Source organism: Ptiloglossa arizonensis, chromosome 8 (genome assembly GCF_051014685.1).
Source record: "Ptiloglossa arizonensis isolate GNS036 chromosome 8, iyPtiAriz1_principal, whole genome shotgun sequence".
Lineage (NCBI taxonomy): Eukaryota > Metazoa > Arthropoda > Insecta > Hymenoptera > Colletidae > Ptiloglossa > Ptiloglossa arizonensis.
This window is the reverse complement of record NC_135055.1, coordinates 19,535,028-19,561,409: the sequence shown is the minus strand read 5'-3', so window position 1 is coordinate 19,561,409 and position 26,382 is coordinate 19,535,028. Positions and strand designations below refer to the sequence as shown.

General features: G+C 47.3%; 2 protein-coding genes across 2 annotated transcripts; both read right to left on the bottom strand.

Annotated features, from left to right (window-relative positions):
* Positions 1-582: 582 nt before the first annotated feature.
* LOC143150602 (organic cation transporter 1) lies at positions 583-20,061 on the bottom strand. Its single transcript, XM_076319024.1, has 9 exons — positions 18,387-20,061; positions 17,165-17,509; positions 4,283-4,541; positions 4,131-4,222; positions 3,527-3,730; positions 2,799-3,045; positions 2,369-2,500; positions 1,317-1,671; positions 583-874 (listed from the first exon to the last, which is right to left on the bottom strand). Exons 1-9 carry the CDS (start codon positions 18,510-18,512, stop codon positions 598-600), a joined length of 2,037 nt encoding a protein of 678 aa, XP_076175139.1. The 5' UTR covers positions 18,513-20,061; the 3' UTR covers positions 583-597.
* Positions 20,062-20,241: 180 nt separating this feature from the next.
* On the bottom strand, positions 20,242-26,040 carry LOC143150689 (uncharacterized). Its single transcript, XM_076319137.1, has 5 exons — positions 25,795-26,040; positions 25,570-25,707; positions 25,328-25,474; positions 24,699-25,128; positions 20,242-20,466 (listed from the first exon to the last, which is right to left on the bottom strand). Exons 1-5 carry the CDS (start codon positions 26,038-26,040, stop codon positions 20,351-20,353), a joined length of 1,077 nt encoding a protein of 358 aa, XP_076175252.1. The 3' UTR covers positions 20,242-20,350.
* Positions 26,041-26,382: the final 342 nt, after the last annotated feature.

The window sequence follows — 26,382 nt, the reverse complement described above, 5'->3', positions numbered from 1 at the left end:
TCCGTCAATCTTTAGATACACTTTCGGTAGAGGTTGAGCGATCCGGCTGGTCAACGAGGTTTCGAAAATGCGAACATGCTCGAAACTACAGAAACTTGTAGCTCTATCGATTCGAAGTAAAGTTACTCCGTTGTAGTATACATTGTTAAGAACGACTCGTAAAATCGTGTAACGATTCGTTGAACCGAAACGCAACGTACACAACGTTCGAAATGTTTCTCGCGCGCTCCTATTATCCGTGCGTTTGCGTACCGAGATGTTGGTCACCGAGGACAGGTTGTTGTTGTTCGACAGGTTGTTCGATTCAGATTCGCGGTTCGAGAATCGAAGATCGTGGAGCTCGAAATCGATCGAAACGGAGAACGTCGTTCGTTCTTTCCAAATCTACGTTATCGACGTCGTATCGTCGCAGAATACCCTGCGTACGAGTCTCTAGCTCGCGAGAGTACCGATGAACGCTCGACGACGCGCCTTAGGAGTGGCGTCGCAGCGCAGGAAGTACGTCGCAATAAACGAACAAGTAAACACGATGCGTGTCTATACTGATAATTATAATACAAAGTCGTGAAAGCGCGATTGCACCGTGCCGTCACCGATTCATTGCGTCCTTTTCTGTTCGTCGACGACTATAGTCGTCGCAGCGTCCACCCACTGTTCCTCGCCCTCCGCGATCTTCTCCCTGCCGTCGGTTGCGCTCGGATCCCACGCTCGTGGCTCCTCCTGGCCGCTCGGGGCCTGAAGCGAGGAGTTCTGGGCCTCTTGGTCCACGACCACGTCCTGAGACCTCGATTGCGAGGACTGATTCCCCGGTCTGCCGTTCACCAGATACCTGAGCGGCAGGGCCTCGTTTTTCTCCTCGGTGGCCTTCCCCTTTCTGAGACAAATAAATGTTCACGTATGTGTGTATATATTTGTGTACAATTAAATTATAGACACAGATCGTATACATTGTTAAGAACTCGTAAAATCTACTTGGCAGCCAACGCGTCAATCGTGTAACGGTTGTAGTATGCATACAGATCATTTGAACGAGAACACTTAAATATCTCTGTTATTTACAGCCCTGGGGAAAACTCTCAGGACAAAGTTGCAATGTTTGAAATGGTACGCGTACATCATTTTCTTTCGCGAGCATCTAAGGTCGTCGATATTTTTTAAATTGCCCTCTACTGTTTGTTATCCTTGTAGAGCGTAAAGGAACAAATCCAATGACTGTAATCTTACGCATTATAACGGTTCCGGATCGTTCGATCGGTATGCATTTACATAAAATTGAATTTATGCGCGTTTTGCAAAATAATTCGTCTCGAACTGACTTCGGTAACGTTGGGCAGGACCAGAGCTTGAAGTCAGCCCCGAAGAGCTCGCCCTCCTCGATCGTTTGCGGCAGATGAATGTTGAGGGTCTCCGGGAGGAAGATGGACGTGAGGGCGCCAGCTACGCTCAGCGTTCCCATTATGATCAGAGGTAGAACCCTCGAGTAGACCGCCAAGTGGACGATGTACGGAAACGCGAGCAATCCGATCCCCGCGATGAAGGAGGCGATGCCCATCGCTTGCGACCTCAGCACCGTCGGTAGCAGCTCACCGACGAAAACGTAGAACACAGCGAAGGAGGCAGCGATCCCAAATTTCCCGATCATCGCCAGACACACTGTCACCCAGACCGCGTCTGCTATGACAAACACCATACGCGTATAGTAGGTGAAACAATGTGCCGTTTGATCACTCAAGTGGTGTTCCATCGATATATACAATTACATATACCATTTCACCACTCAAGGTTCACCGATACATACAATTATATATACCATTTGTACTATCCAAGGATGTCCATCGATATATACAACTACATATACCATTTCACCACTCAAGGTTCACCGATACATACAATTATATATACCGTTTGTACCACCCAAGGATGTCCATCGACGTATACAATTCTATATACACCGATGGGACACCCTCGAGTAGTCAAGTGGTGCCCTCTACCGGAAAATTTTCAAATTTAATCCTACTCGCGCATCGTTCTAAGGCAAACAATTTTGTTCAAATTGTACAGTAATGCTCCGATACTTCCCGCAACTAACCATGCGATCGTTCGATCGACTTTACACGCAATACTAAAGGAAACATTTTTTCCTTTCTAATAATACTCGGATACCAGTCCCTGCGACAAGGTATGCGAACCCCTATATTCGAACGACGCGATAGAGTGTATAGTATATCACTGGCGGATAAAAATTGCTCGTTTCCCAATTTCTTCATCGACGATCCTCCTTCGTTCCACCGTGTCCCTTACGACGAAATAGTTCTTCCTTTTCGTCCAATGAATCTTTCGAAAGGATCCGAAGAAACGAAACTCGTACCTTCGGGAACGAACATGCAGGAGACGCAGGCAATTCCTCCTAGCAGCATGGTCAGACACAGGACCCATCTTCTGCCCAGCCTGTCCATCGCGTACCACGTGATGACGTAAGACGGTATCTCAACGAGTCCACCTGCAATCGGGGGACAAGAGAAATTCGAATGTTCTTTCGTTGGTGACGCGGACATCGTCATCGTCGCGTCGTCGCGTCGTCGTCGTCGTTGACCATACGCGGGCGTCGCATAACAGCGATTACGATCGAATTGAGTCGCGCCTACGGAAGGACCGCGGTTCTGCGTCGTCCGACGCATTACGTATGCGCTGTACGCGATTGCGCGTTGAAAACATGTTTACGAGCGACGCGACGACGAGCACGAATCGACCGTCAAGGTCCACCGTCACAGGAGGTGACCGATTCCCACTGGTATTACCGATGAAGAACGCCAGGTAATCGGAGACACCGAGATTCGTCGCGTTGTACGAGAGCCCGTTGTAGACCACCGCGTTCGCCACCCAATCGAACGCCAGGATGAAGAACTTCTTTCTGATGTTGGGATTTCTGACCAGGTCCATCGGTGTGGCAGCGGGTGGTGGCGATCTGTCCTCGACCTCTGCCGTCTCGCTGTCGCCCGAGTTCGTCCCGTTGCAGGAAATCCCCTGTCTCCTGAGAATCTCCACCTGGAACCACGTTTCGGAACCAACGATCGGGACTGGTGGTATTTAAGCGAATCTTTTCGAACCTTACGATCGAACTTCGAATATTTGGATGCTTTCGAACTTTGAATATTTGAATACTTCTTTGATAAGAAGTATCGTTCAACCAATTGAAGCGAATTGTTTCGAACCTTACGATCGAACTTCAAATTTTTGAATACTTTCGAACTTCAAATATTTGAATACTTCTTTGACAAAGAAGTAGACGTATCGTTCAACCAATTTAAGCGAATCGTTTCGAACCTTACGATAGAACTTCAAATACTTGAATACTTCTTTGACAAGAAGTATCGTTCAACCAATTTAAGCGAATTGTTTCGAACCTTACGATCAAACTTCAAATATTTCGATATTTCTTCAATAAAGACGTATCGTTCAACCAAATGGTATCGATATACTACTAAATATTCAAGTATCGGAATAGTTGAATCATCGAAGCAGTTACCTCCATTTTTCTGAGAAAATTGCTCGGCACCGTTTTCCCATTGATCTTGGCCATCCGTTGAACGATCACCTCCGCCTCGTCTATCCTGTTCTTGCTGAGCAGCCACCGCGGCGACTCTGGAATGATCCAGTAGTAGCTGAAAAGAAGGACGAACGGGACCGAGGTAGCCAGCGACAGAGTGAACCAATTCCTCAGCAGGTAACCCTACGAAGAGGATGCATCGTGTCAATTAGGCCTTTTAACTCGACGTGTTAGTATTGCACTGGTAAAGACTCTTTGAAAGTGACATCTACGAACGTATAGAGACGATTAAATCGAAGTAGAAATTAACAATAGAGTGGTGTCGAAGAGATTCGATATGCGTACAATTCTACAGAAATAATTAACGAGCAATGTGTACACTTAGACAATGGACAACTTCCTAGAGAAGTGATATGATCAAAATGAGGAATTCCGGACAGGAGATCGACGTTCCAAATAAATGGAGCTACAGTAGAGTACCTCGCAAGATTTTTCAAAGCCATATCAAGGCTTCTGACGCTCTATGGACAAAGTGTTAAACTTAATACCGAGATGTTGGACGATGAATGTAAGTATACGTTACCAGCAAGGCTAGAAGAGACATGGCCGACGCGAAGAACATGCAGATCACCATCCCGGCGAACGTTCTGTACCTAGGACCCATCAACTCGAGGGCTGAAACAAACGTTTCCGTTGCTGTTCCCGATTCCACGTACCTCAATCGTCTCTACTCACCCAGTATGAAAGGTATCTGATAGATGGCGGGAAAGAAGAGACCGTTCACGGTCCTCAGTACCGTGTAAATCACGTAATTGGGACTGAAGCTGGTGGCGATCGAGATTATCACCTCCAGGAACAGTATGGCGAAGAAGGCCGTTCTTCTGCCCCATTTATCGGCGATCCAGCCGAACACGACGTTCCCGAACAGGCTACCGACGTAGAAGAAGGTCGTGGATGTGGAAGGCCACCAGCTGTTGTCGCATACCAAGTCTAGCTATGTGGATGCAGAATGCCATTAAAACGCTACCGTTCTGCACAACCGTGGCTTTGATCGTCCCTTGACTCCGAACGAGAAACAGAGAGAGATAGCACCCGAGTTCTCGACTAATGATCGATACACGAATACCTAATCTCTCCCGTAAATAGAAGCTACTGTCCGTGATCGGTTCCACTTGAAATTGTATCTACAAAGCTACGATCGTGGTAACCGTATCTCGTAACTTTTTAATAATTTCGAATTTCTTTTACGTATTTCGATTTGCCCTTGATAACTAATCATCGATTCGGCATTGATCGGAGAATATTCCAATTCCGCTGAACAGAAGCCACTATCCGTGATCGGTTCCACTTGAAATTGTATCTACAAAGCTACCGTGTCTCGTAACATTTTAATAATTTCGAATTTCTTTTACTTATTTCGATTTGCCCTTGATAACTAATCATCGATTCGGCATTGATCGGAGAATATTCCAACTCCGCTGAACAGAAACCACTATCCGTGATAGGTCCCAAATGTAAAGCTACTTTCAACGCATAAATAGTCTATCGTTCGTTACTTCTCGAGAATTTCCAATACGTTTAAATTTATGGATTACTCGTTCACCGTTTGAAGTATCTCCAGTTCGTGCAACACGAGATTCGATATCGAATACGATCATTTGTAAAAGTTTGAGTCCTACGGATCCCTTGGTCGTGCAACGCGAGATTCGATATCGAATACGATCATTTGTAAAAGTTTGAGTCCTAGGGATCCCTTGGTCGTTCAACGCGAGATTCGATATCGAATACGATCATTTGTAAGAGTTTGAGTCCTAGGGATCCCTTGGTCGTTCAACGGGAGATTCGATATCGAATACGATCATTTGCAAAAGTTTGAGTTCTACGGATCCCTTGGTCGTTCAACGCGAGATTCGATATCGAATACGATCATTTGTAAAAGTTTGAGTCCTACGGATCCCTTGGTCGTGCAACGCGAGATTCGATATCGAATACGATCATTTGTAGAAGTTTGAGTCCTAGGGATCCCTTGGTCGTGCAACGCGAGATTCGATATCGAATACGATCATTTGTAAAAGTTTGAGTCCTAGGAATCCCTTGGTCGTTCAACGGGAGATTCGACATCGAATACGATCATTTGTAAAAGTTTGAGTCCTACGGATCCCTTGGTCGTTCAACGCGGTGTTAAAATCCCGAGTCGCCGGTATTAGGGTTAAGGGGCCCTTTCGGTGTTCTCGATTCTAAAAGCCTCGACGTCGGTGGTCGAAACAAGGTCGAGGCGTAACGACCCGGAGGAAGATTCCGGCGAAACCGAACGAGATTGCGGGTATATCTGCCGTGCAACGATGCAACAACACTGCGGGCGATATCGCTCCATTATGGAGAAGTCATTGCTCCGGTTACGTCGTTTATCTTCCTCCCTTGTGCCGTGCGTGCGTGCGCGCGCGCGAACGCGAGCGACCGCAATGTCGTCAGCCGGACCAATTCCGATCGTTCCGTGGCGGAAATTTTTTTTTTTCTTTTCTCACGAATCGACCGCGCGCATCGATAATATTTGTTCGTCGTTGAGCCGCGTCGCGACGCCCGCGATAACGCTCGCCCCAAAATCAAGATTCAAATCCCGCGGTTGAGCCACGCGCAAACGTTGCACAGCGTTCGAGGAACGAACGTGAATCAATTAACGAGAACCGAAACGTTTCGAGTGCTTCCGTAGATAAGTATTGCGCGAGAAATCGCACGAAACGATTTCGAGATTCTAATTTGTTTTTCTTTTTTTTTTTTTTTTTTTATTTCTCTCGCAAGATTAACGTTTCGAAATATTTTCCCGACTCTCGAACGGAGACACTCGTACTCGAGTACTCTGTGTTCGATGTAAATGAGTGATATTAACTGCAACTGTAGATCATCGAATCTACGTGTTGACTGCGCGGATGGTTAGTCGATTCGAGTACTCGAGATCTCGAAGTTACGAAAGAGTTTATTTTTTTAGGTTTTGCGTACACGGTCGACGTTTCGAGACATTCTTCAAGTTGTTTTCGATGGATGGTAAAATTCATCGTTGGAAGGACAAGTTCGTCGAACCGGTATTAATATCGTAACGCGAAAAGGATCGAACGATAGTTCGTTCGCGACATCGTCGACCGTCGGTGCTGTTAGAGGCAGCGAAGCGGAGCTCTGACAGGCTCCCACAGCCAGAGGTGTCCATCACCGTCGGTTGACAGGAGGAACGCGCGTCTACCTCCGCCATCCCTTCTCATCAACCTTTGAATCTCATCTGTCGCCTACCTTCCGTTCCTTATCGGTTCCTTCCCTTTTCCTTTTACGATGGAACTCTACCAAAGTGGTCGATTCGAAATTCTTTCTACAATTGTTCAATTATCGGCCGCTATATGCGACGACAAATATCGAAACAGACAATCGTATATCTAAATTTCTGCCATGTCCTCTTCTAATTTCAAAATACATAGCAATTGGTAAAACTTGGATAAAATTATTTAAAATTCTAGCACCTCGGAAAAATCTCTAGGTCTCTGAATCGTTGGCAAGCTGCAGTCAAGGTACACCGTGCTGCAGTTTTTACGAAATGTCAATTTCTGTTTCGTTTAGTGCACCTGAGATTGCTACTTTTCTTCCATCGAGTGCATAGAAGATTGCTACTTTTATTCTATCGAACGTTCCTAAGATTGCTACTTTTATTCTATCGAGTGCACAGAAGATTGCTACTCTTATTCCATCGAATATTCCTAAAATTGCTACTTTTATTCCATCGAATGTTTCTAAGATTGCTACTTTTATTCCATCGAGTGCACAGAAGATTGCTACTTTTATTCCATCCAGTGCACAGAAGATTGCTACTTTTATTTCATCGAATATTTCTAAGATTGCTACTTTTATTCCATCGAATGTTTCTAAGATTGCTACTTTTATTCCATCCAGTGCACAGAAGATTGCTACGTTTATTCCATCAAATATACCCAAGATTGCTACTTTTATTCCATCAAGTTTACTCACTATTGCTACTTTTATTCCATCAAATATACCCAAGATTGCTACTTTTATTCCATCGAGTGCACCCAAGATCGCTACTTCTATTCCATCGAGTGCACCCAAGATTGCTACTTTTATTCCATCGAACGTACCCAAGATTGCTACTTTTTCTGCATCGTACGTAAAAGTTTGCATCGTAACGTTCCACAGGGACACGTAGCCGGGGATCGTTGCGCCGCGATCGCGGAACGAATCGACTTCGACTCGATAGCGCACGACCGCGATTGCCGCCGACAGCGACGGAATCTCATTAATCGAATGACGCGTGTACGGTGCGCGTACATACGTGCTTCACGCGCGAGCGAGCGCGCACCGCGGTGAATAGATTGCGCTCACGTACGCGGCGAGGAGCCGCCGTAACGATTCCCACGTAACGTCATCGAGCGCCGACTCTTCATCGTCCGAATTTGCGTCCCCGACGAACAACCGTCCACGCGAACCGTCGACCCTTCGATGGATCTCTCTTCCGCTTCTTCGCGCCGATCGCTTTCTCCATGGTCGCTCTTCTTTTTTTTTTCTCTTCTTTTCTCTCTCTCTCTCTCTCTCTGGACTCGCGCCGATTGCTCGACGATGGAAAAATATTGCGCGCACCGACCGCGACGCTTCAACCCTACTTTAATCATTATCGTTGTTACGAAGCCAATCGACGCGATCTCCTCTTTCGAAATTGCTTTTCTTGCAACGTTTAGACGATGCCTTTCCGAATCGAACTACGGGGAAACGTTTGACGCGCGAGCGAGTGTATCGTGAACTAATTTTTTAAATTGTTCTCATTGGTTTATGGTCTATCGTTTGGAAGAATTTGTCTACCTTTGTGATCAAATTTGAAACGGAAGAATTCGAGGAGAATTCGATGAGTAGACAATTTTCCGACGCTTCGGCCGAACGGGAGATGAATGTTTTTCGCTCGAACGGAAGACGACGGGAGAAAAATATTTAATAAAAGTAACTTTTTATCGTTTCTACGAATAACGTATTATTCTCCCGTACGTTAAAGAGTGATCTTGAGTACACGAAATGAATCGATCAACGTTTTCAAAGATCTGAAACGTTTCAAACGGCGCAAATACACGCTCGATCCGAACCCCGAAGATGCATCGATCTCGATCCGAAGGCGAGAAACGAGATACGACCGAACATCGAGGAAGATCGACGCATAGTCGAGCGAGGAGTGATCCTCGTTCGCGTTTAAAAGCGAAAAACCGATTTGCCAACCGGCTCCCGTATCTTGGGATCAATAGGTTTTAATGTTTGCCCAAGGCCCTTGCGCCGGCACGTCGCTCTTTCGTTGCCGACCGTATAGAGTTAATTTGATTAACTCTGACCCCATAGCCAGAATTTCAGAGCCGGCCAATAATACACGCCGCTTTTAACGGCGGTTAACTTCGTTCAGAGAATTCATCCGTGCTCTTTTAAACGCATTTCGCGCGTTCGCGGCTCGCCGCGATTCTCGAGTGGATCGTCGCGTTCGTTCGATGGATATCCACGGTTTCCGCGACGGTGGGACCTTTACCCGACAGACCGTGGAAACTTTTCACGATTCGTACGAAAAGGAGAGAAGAAAAAAAAAAGGAAAAAAAAATAATTCCGTTCGCCGTGGCGCTCGGTAAACGAACGCGTCGATGACGAGGGAACACGGTAGCGAGCGAGCTGGAGATCGTGGAAGGAAAATGGCGGTTCGATGTCGGTAAACATTGTCGTGCAAACGGAAAGAGATCCGTGATCGATCGATCACGGTCCTCGCGGGCAAATAAAACGCGCCCGGCTCGGCCACGTTAATGGCTTTAACACGAAGTTTGATTCAAGCAAATTGCCACTCACGGACTTTTGATGTCTGCGTGAAACGCAAAAGGTAAATTGCATGGAAATACGGTGGCGAGGCACACTCACGGTGACGCCGTCGAGTTATTGTCAAGGGCAGTGCACGCGCCCGTAGGACGTTAATGACGCGTGCATATTTTATCACCCTGACACACTTCGAAAACGATCTATTGATATGACCGCGGCGCAACGTCGACCGGCGCGGTTAACTTTCGTACGCGATCGACCCACGAAAGTGTACGGCTTTCGTTGCGACCGAGACGCCAGGAAACACCGGATGTCCGCGTTGCCAGAACCGTACCTCGACTTCCGCGCACGGAAACACCACGGGACTGACCGCGTGCCAAAGAGAAACGATCACGCGTGGGCGATTTCGGTCTTCGTTCGCTTACTCGCTTACTCGATTCCTTACTCGCTTACTCGCTTACTTACTCGCTTACTCGCTTACTCGCTTGCTCGCTTGCTCGCGTGCCCCGTCACGACGATTTCGGACGACCTCCCGTAGATACCGCGGAGAAGAACGGGTCATTGTCTTCTCGGAGACTACTCGCGGAGCGCAACGGGCCAGAATTCGTTACTACCGCGCCGAAAATAATTGACCGATTACCGGCGATGATTACGGTTACAATTGAGGGCTCTCCGCACGGAACACCAGGTACCGTACGAGTATTCGCTGTTTAGACGATCGACGCGACACGATCTTTTCACGATCCCCTTCCGCTCGAGTTTCGTATCGAAGGGGAAATTTTAGTACGATGTTTCTTTAACATCTTATTGTTCTCGGAGCAATGAGGTAAGGTGATTTGTCTACCGTGTAACTTCTCTTCCTCGATGTTTATTATTTCGTGTTGGCTTATGAATCCTGATTATCGGTGAAACTGTGGTTTTATTTATTTGTTCAAGGGCTAAACACTTCGGTTCAGAGGGAAATAATGTACAGGGTTGTACCACTGATTTTTTGTAATCCAAGGAAGAACAAAATTTTGTTACGGTGACCGTCGAGAGGAAGACGCTTCAACGTTTCTTTGAACGAGAAACAGTGTTGATTGTTTCTTCTAGAAATAGTTCTCGTAGAGTTGAATAAAATTTACTCGAGAAAGTTTTACTTTTTATTGTACAAAAACTATCTGTAAGAATTCACAGCAATTGACCCACGTTTTGTAACTTTTCGAAATATACTTAAATGACTAAATCGAGTCAAAGTAACACCGACCCATATATGGGTCAATGAACCGTGAGTTGAACAATAACGCGTATTATTGAACAATAATGTACGCAACGAGAGATACAAAAGTTAAATAAAAAAATTAAAGAAACTATCATCGAATATTCTCCTAGATACTTTGGTGCTCTACGAAGAGTGTCTTCCCTCACCGTGTCTATCGTTTCCAACTCTGAAATTTTCCAAGGCTCGTCACGAACGTTTTCAGCTTCGATTCGACGACTTTCACCGATCGAAACTAATTTTCACCGGTACCGCGAACGAACGAACGAGGGTGTGGCAAAAGTACGCGGAGAAATTCGCCGTTGCAACCGCGGGGGGACGTGAAGGGGGGCCGCACACACCAGGGTGAGCGGTCTCGCGCGAATAGAAAGCGAACGCGCGATGAAGAACGGAAAACGGAAGGACAGGATTTGCCTCGATGGCTCTGTGCGTCATGCGTCTGCGTAAATCCGGAGCGTGTAAATTCGCGGCGCGCACACCCTCCGGGCACTGATGGGCCCGTCACCAGCAATGTTGGACGGGCACAGAGGGGGGAGGAGGAGACGCAACCGTGGAGGGGAACCGAGCGAAAAGCAGAAAACGCTCGAGACCGCGGTACGTGTTTGTTCGATTAGGGTTTCGATGATGTATTGGAACGATCCAGAGGAAACGAGAAAAAGGATGGATCGATGAAATTTTGATTAGAGTTTCGATGATATATTGGAAAAATCGAGAGGAAACGAGAAAAAGGACTTATTGATGAAATTTAGAGTAGGGTTTTGATGATATATTGGAACGATCGAGAGGAAATGAGAAAAAGGACCGATCGATGAAATTTTGATTAAAGTTTTGAAGATATATTGGAAGGTTTGAGAGGAAATGAGAGAAAGGACCGATCGATGAAATTTCGATTAGGGTTTTGAAGATCACTTGGAACGATCGAGAGGAAATAAGAAAAAGGACCGATCGATGAAATTTTGATTAGAGTTTTCAAGATCTCTTGGAACGATGGAGAGAAAACGAGAGAAAGGACCGATTAATGAAATTTAGATTAGGGTTTCGAAGATATATTGGAAAGATCGAGAGGAAACGAGAAAAAGGACTTATTGATGAAATTTAGAGTAGGGTTTTGAAGATGTATTGGAACGATCGAGAGGAAATGAGAAAAAGGACCAATCGATGAAATTTCGATTAGGGTTTCCAAGATATATTGGAACGATCGAGAAGAAACGAGAAACAGAAACGATCGATGAAATTTCATCAGATCTAGTGCATCGATGCACTCTTCCGGGACGGTTTATCGTTGCGATTGGAACAACGAGATCGATCGAAGCGTAACTGTACAAGTTACACGGAAAGAAACTTCCTGGAGATATTTCAACGAGAGGGAACACACATTTTGCGCAATTTGCTCAGGGAAAAACACTCGAGAAGTAAGAAACTTCTTCCAGCGAGAAAAGAGAGTTGGAAGGATACCGTTGCATGTTGCAATGTTACTGCGTTTTATCGTGCGTACCGCTTCGAACGCGAAAATTCTTCATTTTTAATTTTCGATGCGTTCGAATTGAAATTTGCATCGAGTCACCGGGTAACTGTGTTTACCGATATTCCTGCCGTGAATAATTTATGAAACAACGAAATATTGAAACTCGCATCGAGACATCGGAGTACTGTTTGCGTTTCGAACGAACGTATTTTAATTTTACTCTTATCTTCTAGCGTGTACAATTTACACGAAAAGTGAATTATCGCGTATAGAGAGAAATTTGCGTTCCAAACGTACATTCTCTGTCTTTCTCTGTTGCAATGGTTTTGATCGTAAAAGTGCAGTACGTTCTCTAGCAATTCTTTCTCTCAACGATCGTATTCCAATTTTACTCTCACCTTCCATGATGTACAATTTACACAAAAATTGAATTGTCGCGTAAAGAGAGAAATTTCCAAACGTACATTTTCTCTTTCTTCATTGCAATAATTTTGATCGTAAAAGTGCAGTACGTTCTCTAACAATTCTTTCTTTCAACGATCGTGTTCCAATTTTGCTCTCACCTTCTATAGTTTCTAGTAAATATTTCTACAAGAACCGAAATATCACGTAAAGAATTAAATTCGAGTTCCAAACGTAGATTCTCTATCTTTCTCCATCGCAATGACTTTGATCGTAAAAGTGCAGTATATTCCTTAACAATTCTTTCTTTCAACGATCGTGTTCCAATTTTGCTTTCACCTTCTATAGTTTCTACAAAATATTTCTACAAAAACCGAAATATCGCGGAGAGAAATTTACGTTCCAAACGTACATTCTCTCCATCGCAATGACTCTGATCGTAAAAGTGCAATATATTCCCTAACAATTCTCTCTCTCAAAAATCGTGCTCCAATTTCACTCCCACCTTCTCTCGCATCTACAAAATATTTTTCTAAAAACCGAAATATCGCAGAGAGAAGCGTTCCCATCGATTTCCCCCGATTGGTATCGTAGAGGGCCGTGTCCACTCGGAGAGGCGTACGATCGGGCGGTGGAAGCCGCGACGTGCGTCGAGAAGAAGCGGAGGGCGGCGAATCGAATTCGGTCGAGCGTTGTTTGCGTCACGACGAGAGAAACGCGGACGCGAGAGCGAGCGTACACGCGCGGCGGACATATACCCTTCGTAGAAGCAGAGAGCCGACAGTTTGTACGAGGCGTTTGATGCGACAGACCGCATGACCGGATGCGGGGGTAGGTAAATTGGTCGGCAATTGCCGATGCCACCAGAGAGCCGCAAACTATCGGCCAGTCACTCGGGTGGCTGGGTCAACCTTGTTCACCTGGTCGACGATCAACGTTCGATTCGACCTTCGCGAATCGCGACTCGCGAACGTCGAACCTTTTTACCACGACCCTCTTTCTCGTGCAATTCGCGTCTTTTTCTTCTATTTACGATGAAATCGACGATTATCGTTGACTCCCTCGACCGTTGCATTTCTAGGAATGCGAACAACGTGACCACCGAGAGTCAACTAGAGACCTCCCTGGGAAGAACCGACGTAGCGAAGATCCAACGATGAGAATAATTCGAAATACTGTTGTACTGTGAAATACTATTACAGTAGGGTTAACGAAAGTATACGTTGTATCGAAATGATTGAAACGTTTGAAAGAAGGGTCTTGTGATCTTGCTGGTGAAATTAGAAAATAATTGGACGAAGTGTACGATAAGAGATACTTTTGAAAAAGTATCGATAGAGAGTATCGTCGAGTTTATATACGCACCGTGCGAGACTTCGCAGAATTCAGTTCTGATATGTACATCTGAGAATGGAAAACATTCTCTATTCGAATCGCGATAATTTACCTCGTTCGATTACTTTGCACCGGTTACATTTACCCACAGTATGTACAACAGTATCGATACTTGTACCATCGATCGGATAGTCGCAAAAGTACCTTCGCTAGTAACCAAAAGTATCTCCTTCGAACATTTTCCAAAACACTTTTCGCTCGCAATAATCGATCTCGAAAACAATACCAAAATCCTCCTAGAGTCTTCTGAAACCTTCTCGAACAATTCCCCAAGAATTACCTGCGTACCTTCCCAATCGTTCCATGATTTTCCGCGCGGGATCTCTTCCTCTCGGAGACGAGAGCGATGAAAAGATCCAACGTCCGATAAGAAGAAAAAAAGCAAAAAAAAAAAAAAAATAAGCAAAAAAGCAATACAAAGTCGGCGTTCGCGATGCTATTTCCGTCCAACGTGGAATCGAGGGGAATTGAGAGGTTTAAGAGAACCGAGAAGCTTGCACCTAGATCCTCGACCCCGCGAGTTACGATCCTCGTTGCGGCAACAGCTCACCGCCGTTGTCTAATTGCGGCAATTTAATAACGCGTTAATGGACACGAGCGGAGCGGAGCGGAGGAGGAGGAGGAAGAGGAGGAGGTGGAGGAGGTGAAGGAGGAGGAGGAGTTGGAGAGCAGACGGTGCCACGTGACGCAACGTCGACACCGCTTCTTCGACGCGCGCGCGATACTCGTTGGAATCTTGGTCGACACGCGACCGGGTGACCGCTTCCGGTTTCGATGGGTCGTGTTCCTCGAAAGGGAGTCGACGTTGTTACCCCTGAACCGATCGGTGCGAGCCGGTTGCAGAGCCGTCGAACGATGGCGCAAGACGACATCCGGTCGCGAGCTTTCACGGAAAAGAAAATTATCGGGCGGAAAGAGGAGCTTAACAACGACCGATCGGGGACGCTCGGTTCCACGAACGGGACACGGCCGACGAACAACGAATCCGCCCGGGACGAATCGACGAGAAAGGCCAAGGCGAGTTGCCCCCGTGAAACACGATTACGCGTCGGTGGGAGCGTCGTCTCGCGTCGCGTCGAGTCGCGTCGAGTCGAGTCGCGTCGAGTCGAGTCGAGTCGCGTCCCGTCCCGTCCCGTCCCGTCCCGTCGTCGCGAGCACCGACGCGAAATTCCAACGAGAAACGAAATAACGCGTAGGAAGGATTATGCAAAACGACCGTGTCGACAATGTCGTTCCACTCCCGACGCGACCGCCTTTTTACCCCGTTTACGAAACAGCAAACATCCGACGAAACCGAATCCCTTCTGATTACCAACTGGGACACCGTTTAACCCTTTGCTTCGTTACGGTGTCCAGCCGAAAAATCCCGACAGAGACACCTACGTCAATTTACGAGGATATTTGATATTGAGGGTACTTGAAAGAAGTTTTTTTTCTTGAGGGGGTTTTGCAATACGGGTTTGAGTATTTCGGAGTTTGGATCGGAGACGTTTCGTGAGTCTGGTGTGGAAGATCGTTCCGCGTAACCGCTTTGGGTATTTTCCGTTATTGTTCGAAAGAGTTTCTCATCTGTATGGAAATTACGTGCATCTCGTGAAAATACCGAGTGTCTCGGGGATCTCGGGTATCGGTGCAGGTTTCGTAACTCGAGAGTGTTCGGGAGTCGGTAGCGTTCGAAGTTATACTTTTTGTTCGTGGATTCTACGGAATAGGGCCAGGTGAATCGATTGTCAGGGCCAGGTGACTCGAAAGTCTTCACACTTTTTAGATTTTTTACAGTTTTACGATAAAACTTTGTGGGATTGAAGATCGAGTTTCTCTTCTAACGGATTCTCAGTATCTTGGAGGAAGAAACGAAACGATTAATTCCAAAGGGATTTTTTCTTTTAAAAAGAAGACGATGGGTTTCTGACCTTACTCGACCTTGAACTCTAGCGTCTCGTCCATCGACGAATCTGTCGTTTTTCATCCGGTGGAATCTCGCCGGAAAAGTACGATCGTTCGAAAAAATTAAATCGACCTTGCGATAACTTTCGTACGAGCGAGAACAAAAGTAGAGTTTCTCATCCGTTGGATTCCGCGCGGACTGCAACGCTGACTACGGGTCTATTGTGCCAAGAGACTTCGCGTTACGTGACATGTATCCGGTATATAACTCTTCGTGTTTGATTTCCGCCCTTTGAGCTTTGTCTTCGTTACCGAGAAAACGAAAAACCTCTCCACGTTCTCACGATTCGGCCATTCTTGGCTCGTATAACCCTTCGTGGAACGTGGACCAAGTTCAAAGGGGATTCGACACGTTTCGAGAGATTCGAGGGTGTGGCGACCGTTGAACTCACAAATGGTTAAAAAAAAATTGTTTAAATAACTCCCAGTTCTTCGTGTTAGAGGTAGTCATGGATTGTGGTCGACCGAAGTTCGGTCTTTCGGTGTCATCGATTGCGAGAACTATATTAAACGCGTGTCGACGATCGACGACTTTCTACCAAGGTGATGAAGAGGAAGAAGCTCTCCAAGCTACGGACCTTAACTCGTGCAGATTTCTCGCGAAGAAAAGGTTAATTACTGTTCGAATTCGCGCATGGAACTATTTTAAGGCTTTTCGACTCGTTGAAACCCTCGAAAAGGTGAATTTCTGTTCAGATTCGCGTACGGAACTATTTTTAGGCTTTTCGACTCCTTGAAACCATCGACAAGGTGAATTTCTGTTCAGATTCGCGCACGGAACTATTTTGAGGCTTCTCGACTCGTTGAAATCCTCAAAAAGCTTAATTACTGTTCGAATTCGCGCATGGAACTATTTTAAAGGGTTCTCGACTCGTCAAACTCTCAAAAAGGTGAATTACTGTTCAGATTCGCGCACGGAACTATTTTGAGGGTTCTCGACTCGTCAAACTCTCAAAAAGATAAATTTCTGTTTAGATTCGCGCACGGAACTATTTTGAGGCTTCTCGACTCGTTGAAATCCTCAAAAAGCTTAATTACTGTTCGAATTTGCGCACGGAACTATTTCGAGGTTTCTCGACTCGTCGAACCCTCGAAAAGGTGAATTACTATTCAGATTCGCGCACGGAAGTATTTGGAGGCTTTTCGACTCGTCGAACCTTCGAAAAGGTGAATTTCTGTTCGAATTCACACACGGAACAATTTCGAGGCTTCTCGACTCGTCGAATCCATCGAAAAGGTGAATCTCTGTTCGAATTCGCGCGCGTGACGCCGTAAGGAAGACGTCTCCTCGGTTGAAAAGAGAGAAAGTCGAGTTTACCTCGGTGACGAGGGTGCTGTCGTAGTCTCGATTGTCGTAGATCCATCCGTAACGGCACTTGGTGATCGGCCATTCGGGATTCCCGACCGGTAACGGTGGAAACCGATCCCTGGACCCGTAGGCCACTCCGTCGGGCGCGTTCTCGAAAACGCGACCCAGCCACGTCTCGATGATAGCCGTGTAGTTCACATCGTACATCGTGCACTTGGAGTACTTTATCTTCCCGTCCGACTTCTCGACATACGGCACGGACAGGTTCTTCCGTTCCTCCAGCGTCAACAGATCCTTCAAGTTCTCGAGTTCCGGCACTCTGCACCAGTGATCCGGCGACGCGCTCACGAACACCTACGGATCGAAACACGAACAACGTTCCTCACCTTGTGTCTTTACATTCACCGAAGTGGGTGAAGATCGTTTGTTTCGAAGGTATCGGACTCGAACCAAGGGCAGAACTTTTAACGAGGTGCGTTTGCTTCGAGTAGAATCGAATTATCGTTTCTACAGTCACTAGTTCGATTGAAACGTGGGGAACACGAAACATTGAACTTTGCAGAGAACTAGAATAATCGTGTCTAGAACCACCAGTTCGATCGAAACTTGGCAAACGTGAAACATTGAATTTTGTACAAAATTAGAATTATCATTTCTAGAGCCACCAGTTCGATCGAAACGAGGCGAACGTGAACATTGAATTTTGTAGAAAACTAGAATTATCGTTTCTAGAGCCACCAGTTTGATCGGAACGAGGCGAACACGAAACATTGAATTTTCTACAAAAGACAAGTCTTCGAACGTTCTCGACCTCACGAATTCTGCAAGTAAAAAATTCGCACGATACTTCCGTTAAGTAGCGCGATCTACGTATACGTTAAGAAGACATCTACTAAAAAATTTGAACTACTAGTGTCTTTTCGTTCAACATTCCCGTAATGAATCTTCGCTCGACGATTCTCGAGTACCCTCTGAGAATATTATTCGAATGTTCACCAGTTCCATTGTCCAAGAAGTTACAAGAGTATTCCACCGCGACGAGTTCTCGACTCTGACGCGCAAACGTTATCGATAACAAGGTAGCTCTAGATAAAGTTGCAAGTACACCGCGACGATATTTGCGCGAGACGATCAACAAATACCCCAATTACAATCGTTTCGTTCGAGTTCGATCCACCTCGAATAGACCCGCTCCTCTTTCGCGTACCAGCGTCGCGATAAATCGACTCACTTGCGAGAACGCCAGAAAAGCGGCGGGTAGAGTGGCCGGTATGCAGAGAAGATAGTACATGATGTTCTGGTATTTGCCCTTCTCGCCCACGTGCACCAACACCTCGTCGAAGTCGATCGTGCTCATGTTTCCGGCGTTAGGCTCCGTCGCGTTTTAACGAACACCACGGTACCGATGCTGTCGATGATCCGCGATGCGAGCTGCACCCTCGAATCACGCGGCATGACCGCCGCGACGCTTTACCGGGGACATGGACGACGCCGTTGGCTCTAACTGCGTCCCGTTTCTTCGACGAGTTTCCAGTTTCGCGGGTAATCCAACCACCGGTAGCACTCTCGTTCAAGGTGCGCGAGTTCGTTATCTCCCCTTTCGGTTCGGTAATCCTTCACTCTTCCTCGAAGAAAAAACAATTCCTGTTCTCTGTTATCTCCGGAACACCTGTACTCGGTTATCTCCAAAGTCTTCGAGTTTCGTCTGTTTGATATCTTCTTTCGCGCGGTGATCCAGCTTCCGCGAAACGGAATCCGCTCGGGAGTGACTCCGTTGGTACAAAGTCTTCTTCGAGTTGCTCGGTCTTGTTTCTTTCGTAGGAGGAGGACTCTATCGGTTCGAAGTGTCCAAGATCTGGTCACTCTGGAATCGTTCACGAGGAGACTTGTACTCGTAACTTTCGAGTTCGATGGAGAACGCTTGTACTCCGTCGGTTCACCAGCTTCCAAGTTCAGCCGGTTGTCCCAGTTTCTCAACAGACGTGCTTCTTGGTCACACCGTGCTCCACGCGAACGACTCGAGGACACCCGTGGTCTGTCGGTTCAAAGTCTCCAAGTTCCTCGATCCGTCCACTGTCCTCTTTCTGTCTCTCTCTCTCGTTCGTTCCCTCGACTAGAAACTCTCGTTCTCGTTGGCGCGTTCACGGAAGTTCGCCACTCGCTTCGGTGTTCGTCGCGCGTGTTCCTGTTCCTCCGGTGCGGTGAAGTTCCTCGTGGTACGCGTTCCGTTATCGTCGACACGATCGGTCCTAAGGTTTCCAGACACTCGGCCACGGGTAACGTGCCCGCTCTCCACGTAGCGACGAAAGTCACCAAGTATCGAGCCGCTCGAAGCTCGTAGCGCGCCGCGAAATCGACTAAAAGGGGGACGAACGACACGCTGCGCGTACGTAGTAGCGCCACGCGTACACTAACAATAAGAGTTCGAGAAAATAGCGCGGTCCGCTGTCCTCCGCAAAGCTTGTCCTCGGTCAACTGCTCGCGGAGCTTCAAGTCCGCTCTGGTCGAACCGCCCCGCGGTTCCCGTTCCGCGTTCTTTTACTCGCGCGGGGACGATCGGTTCGCGCCGTTGCGTCTCGCGACGCTACCGCGGACCGTGCTCGGTTATTCGCGGGTACAACGACGCGTGTAACGCCGCGATCTGTCCGTGTTCGTTGCGCGTTGCTCGTGCGAAACGAGGGGGCGGAGGAAAACGAAAGAAGAAAAAAAAAAAGAAAAGAAACGAACGTGACTCTCGGACACGATTTTCGAAATTTTGCCGACTATCGACCGCAACCGGTTCGATTACGCGTGTACGAGCGACGTCGACGTCGACGTACTTCGAGGTTCGCGACGATGCACGCGAGATGCGTCGATCGCGTAACGTACGCGGTGGCTCGAGCTGCGAATTCGGTATTCGCGTGAAGCGCGGCGAACGCACGTCTTCGCGCGTTCTTATACGCCGCGAGCATAGCGCCGGCCGCGATCAGCCATTGCCGGTGAACACCTCCTCTCTTCCGATCCTCCCGAGCATCGTCTTCGACGGTGTTCCCTCCGCCTCACCGCGGCCACCGTCGCCGGTGTCGTTCTCTTCGTCGTCGTCGTCGTCGTTGTTGAAACGCCTCGTCACCGTAGTCGCTCACAGGTCACGGTGTCCTCTCGCGGTCTCCTCCGCGCAATCGCGTCTCGTACAAGAAGGCTCACCGTTTCCTGAGTCTATCGTCGTTTAATTCCACCGTGTGTCGTATATCTTCCGTAACGAGTCGCGGCGACGGCTCCGATCCCAAAAACTATATCTCCGTCGCTCGCGCGTTGACGCGTTGATCCGTCTACTGGGGACAGACATAGAGAGAGAGAGAGAGGGAGAGAGAAAAAGAGAGAGAGAGAGAGAGATACACGTACACACACACGGTGCGCGAGGAGACGCGCTCGAAGCGAAAAATAAAAAAAAAAATATACCAGACGATAATGGCAATATAATTTTCGTATCAACGGGACGGACCCTTTGTCGCGCGAAAACACCGGCCATGGGAGCGGTGTTGCGCGTGTAAAGTGTGGACGATCGGAGAGTGGGAACAAGGATATGGTTGGGATACTTCTAATTGGTCCTTGTGATGCGTTTGTCTATCTTCTCGGAACGGAGAGAGAGAGAGAGAGAAAGAGTACACGCGTACTGCGCGAAAGTCGAAAAATTACCTCCGAGAGGAATTGGGTGTCGTGTTGGCTACGAGGTTGTAATCTACGACCAAAAGAGTTACTCGAGGCCCTTCGCGGTCCTTTTAAGCGTAATTGTACTGTGCGAAGCTGAGAAGATTACTTCTGGAAGGAATCGAACAGCGTTGTACCGACTCGAACTTTTCGCGATGTGCACGCTTCTCTTAGACTCGGGAGTCTTCTTTTCGATTGATTCTACGTTCCCCTAAAGTCGAGAGTCATCTTTCCAGCTCCTGATTATACATTCCTCTTAAACCAAGGGTCATCTTTCCATTACTTAATTACACATTCCCCTAAACCCAAGAGTCATCTTTTAATCTCCCAACAGTACATTCCCCGGAATTCAAGAGTTGTCTCTCGCGTATACCTTCCCTTTAATTCAACAGTCATTTTTCCAGTTTCCAATTACGTATTCCCCTTAGTCCAAGAGTCATCTTTCCATCTCTTGATTAGACATTCCCCTTAATTCGAATGTCAACTTTCCAGCTCCCACCTATATATATCCCTTCAATTCAAGAGTCGTATTTCCTATGTATTCACCTTAATTCAAGAGTCATCTTTCCATCTCTTGATTAGACATTCCTCTTAATTCGAATGTAAACTTTCCAGTTCCCGCCTATATATATCCCCTTAACTCAAGAGTCGTATTTCCAGTTTCCAATTATACATTCACCTTACTTCAAGAGTCGTATTTCCAGTTTCCAATTATACACTCCCCCCGGTTCAAGAGTCATCTTTCCGTCTCTTAATTGTACATTCCTCTTAATTCGAATGTAAACTTTCCAGCTCCCGCCTATATATATCCCCTTAACCCAAGAGTCGTATTTCCAGTTTCCAATTATGTATTCACCTTAGTTCAAGAGTCATCTTTCCGTCTCTTAATTGTACATTCCCCTTAATTCGAATGTAAACTTTCCAACTCCCGCCTATATATATCCCCCTAATCCGACAATTCAATTTCCAGTTCACAACTATCCGTTCCCTTCGATCCGGAAGTAATTTTCTCAGCTTCCGACCATACCCGATCGAAGACTCGATGACAATAATCGCGACACGAGACGCTCGCTACCGTTAGAAAATCTCGTATCGGTCCTGGCGAGCGTCGGCGTCGTCGACGCGTGTCTCGACGCCGGAAACCGAACGTCTCGACAATTTGCCCGTCCACGCAGAAAAGATTCAGAAACGGATCGTACGTCGACGACCTCGTAGTCGCCTCGTGCCACTTCCATGGGGCCCCACGGTACCCGATCCTCCGTATCGCGATCGTTTACCATTGAATGTTCACCGCCCTTCGAAAAGAAATCGAGAGAGACGTCGCCGTGGCCTCGACGAGAGGCGTTCCTTATCGCTACTCCTCGAAAGCTAACAAATTGAAATCGTCACGAACGTTGCCACGGTAATGATCACCGACGATTCCCGATTCTTTCTCGGCGATGTTCGCGTTTCGTCCGTTCGGGACTCGTTCGACGAACTTTTTCCACTTGGACTCGCTAGTATCGTATTCAACCTCGTTACTTTCCTCGGGTCTTTTTTAACCCTTCGCCTCTCTTATCGTTTTCCTACGATCAAGCAGAATTTTCATTCTAACTCCAAACCGTTACAATGAAAACTGTTTCTTTACGTATCTATCGCGGTAGATTTATTTACAAAGGAAAACATACCATCCCTGGTAATCGGATTTAGATACCTCGGTGAGGAACCAAGAGAGAGTACGGACATTTTAAAAAATCATCAAATGTGAAATATTATTTTAAGTATCGTGACTAATTTAGGGATTCGGTGACTAGTAAAGAACGCAATCTTTTCGAGCTTCGATCAAGTAACAAATTTACCCCAATCTTCTCTCTATCGAAAAAAAAGAGTACTTTTCACCCCTGTAGCTTTCGATTGTTCAAAATTGTTCGAAATTTCTACATTCACGATCGATTTCCCTTCGTGGAGTAATCCAACGACGAAATCCTCCTATTTTGAAGTAGGTAAGCGTGAAGTGGTCCCGTGTCTGTAATTCGCTCGATGCGAACTCGGTTCCCCGATCCCGTATCCCGTATTTCGGAGCACGCCGCGCGCGCGCGCGCGCACGTAATCGCGCGTGCATTCTCGGCGTCTCTCGTCGGTGGCCACAATTGCGAGTGACGTCACGAGTGCAAACAACGTCGTCCCGCTTCGCACGCCGTCCCGTGCCCGCTCGCGCGCTCCGTCTCGCTCTTGCTTCCTCCTGGACCCGAATCGAGCCCTCTACCTTTTCGTTCCCCCTGTTCGACGAACCCCGCCAGTTCCGTACGAGAGAGAGAAATCGATCCACGATCGACGCGTCGAAATTCATCGACGATTTCCAAACGTATCGACGTTACGTAACTCGAACGACGGAATCACCCTTCGAAGCGTTCGCGTCGAAGGGAAAATGTATCTGTCGCGCGTACTTCCAAACGTTTACGTTCTCTTCGAGAATTACTAATAAAGAATTGTTTCAAATTGGGTACGAATATAGATTCGATACAAGTTTCTAGAAATCAGAGACAATGAACTTGTCGTAGATCGTGCTCCGTTTGTAAGTTAATTCGGTAAGTTGCTTCTAATTGCTTACTCCGAGGGGAAGGTTCGTTCTTCCCTTAAGGACCGCTGGTTTTCTCCTACCTTTGAAAAGAGAACGAGAATACTCGTCGCTTGGACGAATTACCAACAAAGAATCGTTTTAAATTGGATACGAATATAGATTCGATACAAGTTTCTAGAAATCAATGTACTCGTCGTAGATCGTGCTCCATTCGTAAGTTAATTCGGTAAGTTACTTCTAATTTTTTACTCTTTAAGGAAGGTTCGTTCTTCCCTTAAGGACCGTTGGTTTTCTCCCACGTTTAAAAGAGAACGAGAATACTCGTCGTTTGGACGAATCATCAACGATCGTCATCGAGACACGTTGAAACGCGAGGCGCTCGGGAATTTCGTTCCGCGTGCGCGCGAGACGAGCCGATGCCCGTAAACAATTCGTTTTTACGAGGTTTCACACAAACGCCTACAAATGCCGCGGGAAACGAAACGGAGATAACGAAACGACGCGACAAGTGTTTTACAGCCGCGCGCCTCACCGCGGCTACCGGGTTGTTAAACAACGCGATTTACGACGGAGCTCGACGCGCGAACCGATCACGGGACAATTGCGAGCCGAGACGCGGGCCGCTTTCTTACCGCGAGGATTTTCATCGCGAGGGAAGCTTGCGGTGCGCACCCTTGTCGCGAGTCTCGGATCTCTCTCGATCGAGAAACAAAGAAAAAGAAGAAAAAAAAGAAGAAGAAAGCTTCTCGAGATCTCTACCGAGCGAGATCCACCCAACGAGTGCAAACTTCTCGAATCTCTCTCGATTGAGAAAAAAAGAAAAAAAGGCTTCTCGAGATCTCTACCGAACGAGATCCACTCAACGAGTGCAAACTTCTCGAATCTCTGTCGATCGATAGAAAAATAAAAAGAAGAAAAAAAGAGCTCCTCGAGATCTCTATCGAGCGAGATCCACCCAGCGAGTGTAAACTTCTGAAATCTCTCTCGATCGATAAAGAAAGAAAAAAAAAGAAAAAAGAAGCTCCTCGAGATCTCTATCGAGCGAGATCCACCCAGCGAGTGCAAACTTCTCGAATCTCTGTCGATCGATAAAAAAAGAAAAAGCTTCTCGAGATCTCTACTGAGTAAGATCCACCCAGTAAGTGCAAACTTTTCGAATCTCTCTCGATCGATAAAAAAAGAAAAAGAAATAAAAAAGCTCCTCGAGATCTCTACCAATCGAGATCCACCCAACGAGTGCAAACTTCTCTCTCTCTCTCTCTGTTCGCTCGCACCTAGCGCGCGTCAGGATCTTACCGAATGCAGCAGGAAACGAAGCTGAGGAAAAAGAAATCTCTCTTACGAGTGCGATCCAATTGGACATCGACAAGTGTCGATCGTGCGATTCGTCCTTTCGGGGTACACCGGTCGTTGGATGCACGACGTTTACACGCGCCCAGGTACGGTATTTGCGGTAAACTGCTACTGTTGCTGCTGTTACTGGTGCTGTTACTGTTCTCGGGTCACTCTTCAGCGAAGCGAGCGAACGGCACTGCACCGCCCGGCATCCGGCCACCTTCGTACCGTGGCCACGTACACGGTGTATCCGTGGACGTCGTTTCACCGAAACCTTTCTATCAGCGAGCCCGTCCACACCGAAATTGGCAACGTTTTCTCTTCCTGCTTCCGTACCGTGAGCACAGCCCCGAACGATCCCACGGTAACCTCTCCCGAGCTCGATCGAATTCTACCTTCTAACGGTCCTTGGACGGGATCGTTGCGAATTTCTCTTTCGCGCCCGTTCCTACCATCCCCATTGAAGAGTTTTCTTTCTCGTTTCGATCGCAACGTTTCGAATATTTCTCTCTCTGGCGCGCTCTCTGCCCCCTTGATATCTCTCTCTCTCTCTGTTTTATTTTTTTTCTTTCTTTCTTTCTTTCTCTCACACAAGTCCTCACTCCCTCTGTTTCGCCCTCGCCGAAGAATGTGCGACCGGCAGCTACCACTAGAAGGAGCAAGTAGTCTCCATCGCGAACTGAAACTGAAGCAACCGTGGATACAAGGGGTCCGTCCACGGTATCCCGTCCTCCTATCTATCGTTTCGAACGTCCCCCTTGGATCCACTCTCTGGTTCGCTCCGTCTCCGTTCCCCCCTTTCGGTGCTCTCGGTCCTCGCGATCCCCCTCACGCTGTCCCTCTCGTACGCGAACCACCGACTCTCCTCCGCCCGAGTAAAGCCTCTCGGTACGCGCTTCCCTCCACGGATCCTCCGGGACTCTCCCTTGCCCCCCTCCGCCCGTACGCGATCGCCCGCTCTCCTATCGCGCTACACGCTCGGCTACTATCTCGACTATTAATATAAAAGGGGGTTCCTCGACACTCGCCGCCCGGTAATTGTACAGCGTGCACGAACCGGACCTCTCTCGACCGATTCTGATTTCAACGCCGCCTCGAGCGAACCCTGTCCTCCGTTGTTCGCGAGATCGACGCGAGAGATCGTGAAACCATCGCCAAAGGGGGCATTCCCGAAATCTTGAACCGCGGAGAGATCGTCTTCGGAGACCCGCGGGAGATCCGGGTAGAACTCGATACGATTCGCGGGGACTCCCGGCGGCGGGAATTTCGAATCGCGATACGGGTCCGCGGATAGTAAAATCATGATTCTTTCGAGTCTCGTACTACTCAAGCAGAAGATTACGGTGAAATTAGGAAAGAAATGTTGGAGCAGTAGAATAGTAGTTGGTGTGTAAGAGGTTGTTTGTATAAAAAAAAAAATCTTTTCTCGCCTGTGCTTCTTTCGACGCGCGGTAATTTTTCGCGTTACGTTGAGAAATTATCGGGAACTGTCAATCGATATCGTCGAGGTCCGCGTCGAGCTCCTTCCAATCGCTCGAAAACACTGGAAATCGTCGCGGGGACTGTTTGTTCGAGAATCTTTGTTCCCTACCCTTGAAAATGATAAATCGTCGGACAGAAATAGGTACGAAACGCTCAAGGTTCG